Source organism: Pinus tabuliformis, chromosome 5_1 (assembly GCF_031772625.1).
Source record: "Pinus tabuliformis cultivar Carrire ecotype Pingquan chromosome 5_1, CPIR1, whole genome shotgun sequence".
Lineage (NCBI taxonomy): Eukaryota > Viridiplantae > Streptophyta > Pinopsida > Pinales > Pinaceae > Pinus > Pinus tabuliformis.
This window is the reverse complement of record NC_142305.1, coordinates 618210251-618220424: the sequence shown is the minus strand read 5'-3', so window position 1 is coordinate 618220424 and position 10174 is coordinate 618210251. Positions and strand designations below refer to the sequence as shown.

Below are 10174 nucleotides of genomic sequence, written 5' to 3'. Positions count from 1 at the left end.
GTGAGTGCATTTGGAGGCCTTCAACAACTTAGGGGCCTTGTCATGCATGAGGGTTGGGGTTAAGTTCTGTGAAAAGGAGTCCTAGATCAAGGTTTGGTCACCTAAGGTGGTTATTTGACCCCACAGTGTCTTGTAGCCCTCGGGGATGAAGTGAGTTGACAGTTTGAGGTCAGTTTGTCAACCCCACATCCTTAAATGAAGCTTGGAGGTCGGGTCATGTCATAGTAACTCTTCATCTCATGTTTACCTTGGCAGATCGATGAAATTGGGTAAATGTGGGAGGGCTGGTTACACTAGGATGCAACTAGGAGGAAACCATTGTGCTATACGCCTTTGCTATTGTTGCGGCTCATTACTAGTTTTGTGTTTGACCTATCGGATTTGGTCGTGAAGATCAAAATTTATGTTGATGATATGACACTTTTTCTATAAGTAATTATTCTTTAGCATCTCTTAATGGATCTTGAAGCGTATATAATATATAGGACCATTGTTGGCACTTGTTGGTGGGAGGAAGCACTCGATAAGTACCATAAATATCTAATCATCATTCAGGAGGAGGAATTTGTCGTAGAACGTCTAGAAATGGAAAAAGAAGTCGCATTGATATATTGAAAGAAAGTCACCAGCGAATTTTACTTGAATGTGAGCTTACCTGTAGGTGGGGTTTACGTCATCAATGGTTATCAAGCGTTTGTGCACCGATGTTATCTCTCTCTCCATGTGAAGCCCTTCAATCCAATTCATGAATATCTCATTATGTACTAAATTATTGAGTTGTGTGCTTATATTCTTTCCAGATTACATCTCAAACTCGCACATGAGCGACGAAAAATATGGTGTTTACAATAAGCATGCCATCCACTAGCAATTCATTCAACAAGAAGCCATCATTTAATTTCAATTTATTATTCAATGAGGGAAAGGAGTCAACCTTTCCCAAAACTTCAGTAAGGCAGCAAGTGTTCCTCTCGGTCATTCTCATGCCACAGAAAGTATTCCTCTCATTCCTTGCCTATTTCATTACCCACACAAAACTCGCTAAAATGAGTTTAGTATGTATTTTTTTTTTCACGAAATTGAAGAACACACCCTAGAGAGTCAAGCCTATGTTAGGTGGTAGATTTACGCTACGTGTATATGTAGGTCGATACACTTTAGATGGGAAAGTTCTTAAGGGCTCACCTTTGGTCATATCTCTAATTTTGCTTATGACAAAAGGAGGCCAATTATTTATAATAAAGTGATTGATAGATAGCCATGAAATTGCTCTTAATAGATCACTTTGGAATGACATATACATGACATCTCACTCAATAGTCCAGGTTTGAAACAGGACAACAATTTCATGTGTAAAAATAGCAAAGGAAATCTTGCTTTCTCGAATAAAGAGCTCAATTGTCAAGAGTGTGACAACACTTTTTCTAATTCAAATCGTCGCAATATTCTCTATTACAAATATCTAATGTAAGGTAGTTATCGTTACTTCATGGTACTTATAATTATTCGTTAAACTTATAAATCTACACAGGATTGTGCATTCTATGTTTTGATGGCTAATATCTAGATTTGGAGAATTATCTTTCATCTGGACTATAAAGGGTAACAGGTTCGTTGTAATTGAGTTGGAAGTTACCAAGAGATCGTTATACCTATTTTTTCTATAGGTAGTTGGAATCATGTATAGTGCATTCTTGATTAACACTTTGGATTGTTATTTATCCAATCGAAAGATGGAATAAATGTGTATCAATGATATTTCATACATGGAGTGAATCCTTATCTATCTAATCATGTTCATAGAGAGTGAACCTTATTCTCCTAATCATGGTTGAGGAAATAGGTTAGGTGAAGTTTGATTATTCAGTTGATTTGGGTTTTTTTCATGACAACATATATAATATCTAGGTGAGTCATCCCATCTAATGACTAATTAAGGCAATTAGTATTATAATGATTAACTCCTTTCCTTATTAGGTAAGTCTTTTAAACATTCAGTCATCATGGTTACCAACCTAGTTGGCATCTGAAAATGAAGTTAGATAAATTGAAAACTGAGCAACAAAAGTGAGACCAAACCCAAGAGTAGCTTTTAGATACCGAAGAATGCGTTTGACAACAACCATATAAGCAATGGTAGGAACATGTATAAATTGCGAAACCTGATTCACAACATAGGTAATATCAAGGTGGTGAGTAATAGTTAAGTACTATAGAGAGCTCTCACCAGATTGCGGTATAAAGAGACCAGATATTATAAATTCATTTTTATCAAATGTTCACAAGTATTTTGTCTCTCAAATGAATATACGCTAGTGCCTTGGAGTAGTGGGCATGCCTAAATATGTTATTGTCTAACCCATATTGACCGCAATGGGTATATATCTGGACTAACAAAACATAATTCTGATAGATGATCTTTACCATAACATATGGACACGCGTAAAAAAGTTAACACTTTCTAGCACACAGAAACACGCAAAAATGTCGAAGTAACACTTGCATGTGCATTTATAGGTTGAAATGGAAGGCAGCCATGTCTTGCATATTTCTCATGCATGAATGCCGATGAATATTCGAAATTTCCACTGATTCTCATGCATTTTCCACAACAAGTTGAAAGTGTCAGTGATTCTCATGCATTTGCCACAACAGGTCGAAAATGTCAGCAAACAAGGAAAGTACCTTGTGTCAGTGACCATTTGAGTTCTATTTACCACCTAGTCTTGAGGTCAGGGAAGGTTTAGTCCTGAGTGAGCTATACTCAGGATTTGAGGATAACCTTCCCTATCATAATGCAGTAAGGAAAATTGTCACTATATATCGTAGTTGCAGGTGGGATAAGAGTCAAATAATTCCCCAGCACCCACGATCGATACAGTCAATAATTCCCCGATCCGCTCATTCTTCACGCCCTGCTTTTCCTTTCTCCTTTGGGTAGCCGTATGGCTAAAATATTGTTCTTCATCGCTTCATCAGATTGACTTTTGCTTCAAAATCACCCGTTGGAAGATATGTTGCATATGTCGTACGAGTTTTGTTGTCTCTATCTGGTCATGCAAGTAGTCCTCTATTTCTCTGTCTCTATTCTTATGTAGTTGTTACTTTTAGGAATGTACACTTCATTGTGAGTCAAGGTATTCTTTTGCTGCCACTAAGATCTATGTTGCTTGCTTAGTTAGACATTAGTAACTTGTGCTGCTATCACTGGCAAAAGACTCATTGAATATATAAAAACATTCCTATCAATACAAGACTGTTTTATTTTTTCTACTACAAAAAAAATAAAAAATAAAATAAAATAAAAATAATAAATAAAAATAAATAAATAAATAAAAACAAAAAAAATAAAATAAAATTCTTTGACAATAAATTAAGACTAAATGGAAAAAATTGTTAATGTATGTCTGCAGTAACTACAACTTTTCTGATCATAAAATTGTAGAATTTTATGATAGAATTATAATTTTTTATTCAAAAACATGAAGCTTGGCTAGTGAGTTCCATATCCAGTTTTTTCACAAATTCGAGATTCTCTAGTTTGAAGCAAAACCCGGGGTTGGGAAAGGTGGGGATGTGAAGATTCTTGAAAATAACTAAAAACATCACCCCCATAATTCAACCAAATGTAAAATAATATTCTGAGCAGGATGCTCCTGCATCAGACTCCCGATGTAGAAAAAAAAAATCATAGACTCCTGTTTATAAGGTCTATCACTTTTCTATAGTAATGTGACAGCTACAAGTCTAAATGACTTGTATCCTCCAAGATTTCAAACTCTGTTTTGTTGATGGTCCTTTAAAGGAATAACTTCATCATGTAGTTTGACATTAAATTCACAGAATAATATCTTCAGAGAATTATTAAACTTGATTGCACATTTTCCTGGTTTCCAGACTTTGAAAGAATCTCAAACTAGCTTTACATCAGCGCCCATAGGTTTATCAGCTGACTCAGTAGTCTTAATAAGAGCTAAATCAGAAAGCTCACCATCACTCTAACTATCAACCAAATTATATATATCATTGATCACATGATGGATCAATGATGATCTATTACAATTTTCTTCACCATGCTCTAGGAGTAATTCCTCTTTGCTAATCACATCAACAAAATTGATGTTCTCTATGGTGTCCTTTCCTTCATTTGTCACAGGCTCTCTGGTCTCAAATTCTTTGGCTTCTGTCTCTTTGTCTGCTGCTTCTTTCTCAAATTGAGCTACAAACTCAACTTCATGGAATGAAGAACAATCATCCCAATTTCCTTTAGGTTCACAAAAGACTTCTTGATCATAACAATGGTCATTAGCTATCTCTATAGCAACAAATTCCATACCCCCATTCACAAACAAACTATTAGTTTTAAAAATATTAGACCTTTTGGTCTCTTTCGCTGCTGTAAGCACCAAATTCCCACCATGGAATTTATGGTTTTCAGCAAATCCTCTTTGCTACGACTCAATTCCTATGAGTCTCTCCTTCTCCAACAAAGCAATATGTATTTGTTCAAGTTTTTCCATCAGCATAACATTCCATTTCTATTGCAATCCCTAAGATTTCTACGAGATCCACACACATTAATTATTCCTGATATTCTCACATAGTTGAGAATATTTCACAACTGAAAGCCTCACACATATATTTCCACTCAATTTATACAAGATTCTTAAAAATAGCTAAAAACAACACCCCATTCAACCAAATGTAAAATAATATTATGAGCAGGATGCTCCTGCATCAGATCTAGTCGTGTAGATCAAAAATTTTGTGGATGACATGGCACTTTTTTTATAAGTAATTATGCTTTGGCATCTCATAATGGATCTTGAAGTGTATATAATATATAGGACCTTTGTTGGCACTTGTTGGTGGGAGGAAACACTCGATAAGTACCATAAATATCTAATAATCATTCAGGACAAGGAATTTGTCGTAGAACATCTGGAAATGGAAAAAGAAGTCGCATTGATATATTGAAAGAAAGTCACCAGTCAATTTTACTTGAATGCGAGCTTACCTGTGAGTGGGGTTTACGTCATCAATTGTTATCAAACGTTTGTGCACTAATGTTATCTCTCTCTCCATGTGAAGCCCTTCGATGCAATTCATAAATATCTCATTATGTACTAAATTATTGAGTTGTGATCTTATATTCTTTTTGGATTGCATCTCAAACTGGGACATGAGCGATGAAAAATATGGTGTTTACAATAACCATGTCATCCACTAGCAATTCATTCAACAAGAGGCCATCATTTCATTTCAATTTATTATTCAACGAGGGAAAGGAGTCAACCTTTCCCAGAACTTCGGTAAGGCAACAAGTGTTCCTATCGGTCATTCTCGAGCCACAGAAAGTATTCCTCTCGTTCCTTTACTCTTTCATTACCCACACAAAACTTGCTAAAATGAGTTTAGTATGTATATTTTTTCACGAAATTGAAGAACACTACATAGAGAGTCAAGCCTGTGTTAGGTGGTAGAATTAGGCTACGTGTCTGTCTAGGTTGATACACTTAAGATGGGTAGGGCCTTAAGGGCTCACCTTTGGTGGTATCTCAAATTTTTCTTATCACTGAAGGAGGCAAATTATTTATAATAAAGTGATTGATAGATAGCCATGAAACTTCTCTTAATCGATCACTTTGGAATGATATATACATGACATCTCACTCAATACTCCAGGTTTGAAGCAAGACAACAATTTCATGGGTAAAAATAGCAGAGGAGATCTTGCTTTCTCGAATAAAGAGCTCGATTGTCAAAAGTGTGGCAACACTTTTTCTAATTCAAATCGTCGCAGTATTCTCTATTACAAATATCTAATGTGAGATAGTTACCGTTACTTCATGGTACTTATAATTATTCGTTAAACAAATATCTAATGTGAGATAGTTATCGTTACTTCATGGTACTTGTAATTATTCATTAAACTTGATAAACCTACACAATATTGTGCATTCTATGTTCTGATGGTTAATATCTAGGTTTGGAGAATTATCTTTCATCTAGACTATAAAGGGTAAGAGTTTGGTTGTAATTGAGCTGGAAGTTACCAAGAGATCATTATACCTATTTTTTCTATAGGTAGTTGGAGTCATGTATAGTGTGTTCCTATAAAGGGTAAGAGGTTGGTTGTAATTGAGCTGGAAGTTACCAAGAGATTGTTATACCTATTTTTTCTATAGGTAGTTGGAGTCATGTATAGTATGTTCTTGATCCACACTTTGGACTGTTATTTTTCCAATCGAAAGATGGAATAAATGTGTATGAGTGATATTTCATACTTCAATAAATCCTTATCTATCTAATCATGTTCATCAAGAGTGAACCTTATTCTCCCAATCATGGTTGAGTAAATGGGTTAGGTGAAGCTTGATTATTTAGTTGATTTGGGTTTGTTTTTTTAATGGCAACATATATAATATCTGGGTCAATCATCCCTTCTAATGACTAATTAACGCAGTCAGTTTTATAATGACTAACTCCTTTCCTTATTAGGTAAGTCTTTTAAACATTCAGTCATCAAAGTTACCAACCTAGTTGGCATCTAAAAATGAAGTTAGATGAATTGAAAACCAAGCAACAAAAGTGAGACCAAACCCAAGGGTACCTTTTAGATACTGAAAAATACGTTTGAAAACAACCCTATAAACCATGGTAGGAGCATGCATAAATTGCCAAACCTGATTCACAACATAGGTAATATCAAGGTGAGTAATAGTTAAGTACTATAGAGAGCTCTCACCAAATTGTGGTATAAAGAGACACCAGATATTATAAATTCATTTTTATCAAATGTTCACAAGTATTTTTTGTCTCTCTCAAATGAATATACACTAGTGTCTTTTTGTTGGAGCAGTGGGCATGCCTAAATATGTTATTGTCGAACCCATATTAACCGCAATGGGTATATATCTTGACTAAATTAGATCAAAACATAATTCTGATAGATGATCTTTACCATATCATAAGGACATTGTTGACAATTGGGAGCAATTATCTCCAAGTTGGTTCTCCGTAATTCCAGTTCCTGATTTATCTCTACCACTAGTTGATTCCTGATTTGTCTATGCCACTCGTTGATCCCTGATTTGTCTCTGCCACTGGCTGTACAGATAGATGAGAATCACTCCTAAAAAATTGGTTGTACACACTCCTGTGATTGTATCATTTTTCCTTATTCTAGGCCTAAACTATAGGATCTGAAGTGTATACAGTGGCTATTTATGTCGAACAAGTATGACTAAAAATTATTGAAGCCTTTCATAAAAACTTCCTTGTTTTTGACTTGGTATCAGAGCAGAGTTCTTCACCTCTGTGCCTGAATTCTCATATACCCCTCGCATCATGACTAAGGATCAACCCGAATCATATTTTGTACCAGTCATTCATGTTCAATCAGAAAACCCCAGTTTCACCACCAATATCATCCTTACCGAAGTTAATTATGATGTCTGGTCCCAAATCATGGAAATGCAGATCGCAGGGCATGAGAAGCTTGAATACCTCACAAGTAAAACACCTATTCTGCAGGTTACTGATGCTGCCTATGCAAAGTGTTATGCTGAAAATCAAAAGATCAAAGGATGGTTGCTGACTTCTATGTCACCAGAAATTATGAAGCGCTATCTTAGACTATCTACTGCACGTGAAATCTGGACTACTCTTGCTAAAGCTTTCTATGATGGATTAGATGAATCGCAACTCTTTGCACTGAATCAACGGGCATTCTCCACCAAACAGGTTGGTCGTTCTCTTTCCACCTATTATGGTGATCTAGTAGAAATCTTTCAAGAACTAGATCATCGTGATAGGATTGTCATGAAGGATCCCGAAGATGTTGTCACCTATAAAAAATCAGTTGAGAGATTGCAGGTGCATATCTTCTTGAATGGACTAGATGCAGACTTTGAACAAATTCGAGGTGAGATTCTTAGAAAGGATCCTGCACTCGATCTTGAAGCAACTTATGCATATGTTTGTCGTGATGTCGTTCGTCGAGCTGCACTTCAAGGTGAACCTGAACACTCTGAATCCGCTGCTATGGTGGCTCGTCGGGGCAAGCCTTACTAATCGAAAAAAACAGATCACACTTCTGGTCCACTGAATCACACAACTGACCAAAATCGGTCATCTGGATCACAAAATCATAGCTATGAAATATGAGCTGCAAAATCAGAACGTGTATGTACTCACTATGGAGAAACCAAGCATACAAAGTCACGTTGCTATGAATTAATTGGATATCTAGAATGGTGGGATCCTGCCAAGGAACCTCGCAAGCGAAATTCAAAGTCAAATCATCATGCTTCTGTTGCTATGGCTGAGCCCTCCACCAACACCAGTACTACTGAGGAAGCCTCTTCTTTCATTACCACTGTTGGGAAGGTTGGTAAGTCTCTTCATACCTCCATCCCTGTTAGTCATAGTGAATGGATAATTGATTCAGGTGCCACAGATCACATGACCTTTGACGGTAAACATATTCAGTCCATGAAATCCTCAGACCACCATATAGTGTCCACAACCAATGGTACTCCCTCTCCCGTGGTTGGAGAAGTTTCAGTTTCTCTTACCCAAAATTTGAATTTGGAGTATGTTCTAGTTGTTCCTTCTCTTAATCATAACTTATTTTCTGATGCTCAAATAACCATCACTTTGAACTGTATTATGATATTTTTGCCTAACCTTTGTGTTTTTAAGGACATTTGGACTCGAAAGACAATTGGTTATGGTACTAGGAGAGGAAAGCTCTACTATCTTGATCTACTGCCGGCAAGCTCCAATCAGTTGGCTCAAGTTTTCTCAGCTAATAAGTCTGACACACATCAGCATTCAGAAGTCTGGTTATGGCACAGGCGTTTTGGCCATGTATCTTTTGGATATTTACAGAAGTTGTTTCCAAAGCTCTTTTCTCAATTAAATGTTTTGGATTTTAAGTGTGACATTTGTGAACTAGCTAAAAGTCATCGTGTACCATTTCCCATTAGTATGCATAAAAGTCCTACACCTTTTATGGTTATTCACTCTGATGTCTGGGGACCTGCAAAAACTTCTTCTTTGAGTGGAGCACGTTGGTTTGTTTCTTTTATTGATGATCATACTCGCATGACTTGGGTTTGTTTAATGAAATAAAAGAATGAAGTTAGTTCCCTGTTTCAACAATCTCACAGAATAATAGCCACCCAATATAATTCAAATATTCAAGTTCTTCGTACTGATAATGGTGGAGAGTTTGTTAATCAAGACTTGAAACAATACCTGAATTTACATGGCATTGTTCATCAGACGACTTGCCCTTACTCCCCTCAACAAAACAGGATAGCAGAATGGAAAAATCGTCACCTTCTTGAAGTTGTTCATGCTTCCTTGTTTGGGGCTCATATGCCTGTTAGTTATTGGGGAGAAGCCATTATGGCCGCGGCTTATCTCATTAACCGTGTACCCTTTAGTTCACTACAATTTCAGACCCCCTTTGATGTTCTCCATAATACTGTGAGTGCCCCTACCATACCAAATCTGTCCCCTACAGTTTTTGGGTGTGTAGCCTTTGTGCACCTTCACAAACCCTTGAGAAATACATTGGAACCCCGTGCCCTTCGCTATGTCTTTGTTGGCTATGTGCCTTGCATCAAAAAGGTTATCGGTGTTATCACCCCCCTTCTCGTAAAATTTATGTTACTCGTAATGTGGTCTTTCATGAGGATGATATGTATTATTTTGCCTATGTGTCTCCACTTTAGGGGGAGAATAAAGATGAAATGGAGACTTTGCATCGTTCTTTGGACCTTGATCTTAGAAGTGGAGATAATTTGGACACTAGGGGTAAATGTGACCATTTGGAAACAAGTGATGGTGACGCTATAACTCACAGAGGTGATTGTCCAGATGGGCAGCAAGTTATGGAGAGTGAGGTTCCGGATCAAATGGAAGTGGAAGTGCCATCTGTGTCTTCCTCCTCTCACTATGTACCACTAAACCAATTGTCTTCTCCAGCCGATTCCATGCCCAAGTCTCAGGTAAACTCTGAATCTGAACCTCAATTAAAAAAGTTACTAGATCGAGTCACAAGAGGGAAACCCAAAGTTAACTATGAACCTGTTCTCAACTCCAAATCTAAGTATCCCATAAGCAATTATGTATCCTACCATAGACTGTCAAATGAGAGTAA

The 10174-nt window shown here is 36.7% G+C and overlaps 1 protein-coding gene across 1 annotated transcript; it reads left to right on the top strand.

The window, feature by feature from the left end:
- The first annotated feature begins 7470 nt into the window (after nucleotides 1-7470).
- On the top strand, nucleotides 7471-8076 carry LOC149166442 (uncharacterized). Its single transcript, XM_089430166.1, has one exon. It carries the CDS (start codon nucleotides 7471-7473, stop codon nucleotides 8074-8076), a length of 606 nt encoding a protein of 201 aa, XP_089286292.1.
- The last annotated feature ends 2098 nt before the right edge of the window (nucleotides 8077-10174 follow it).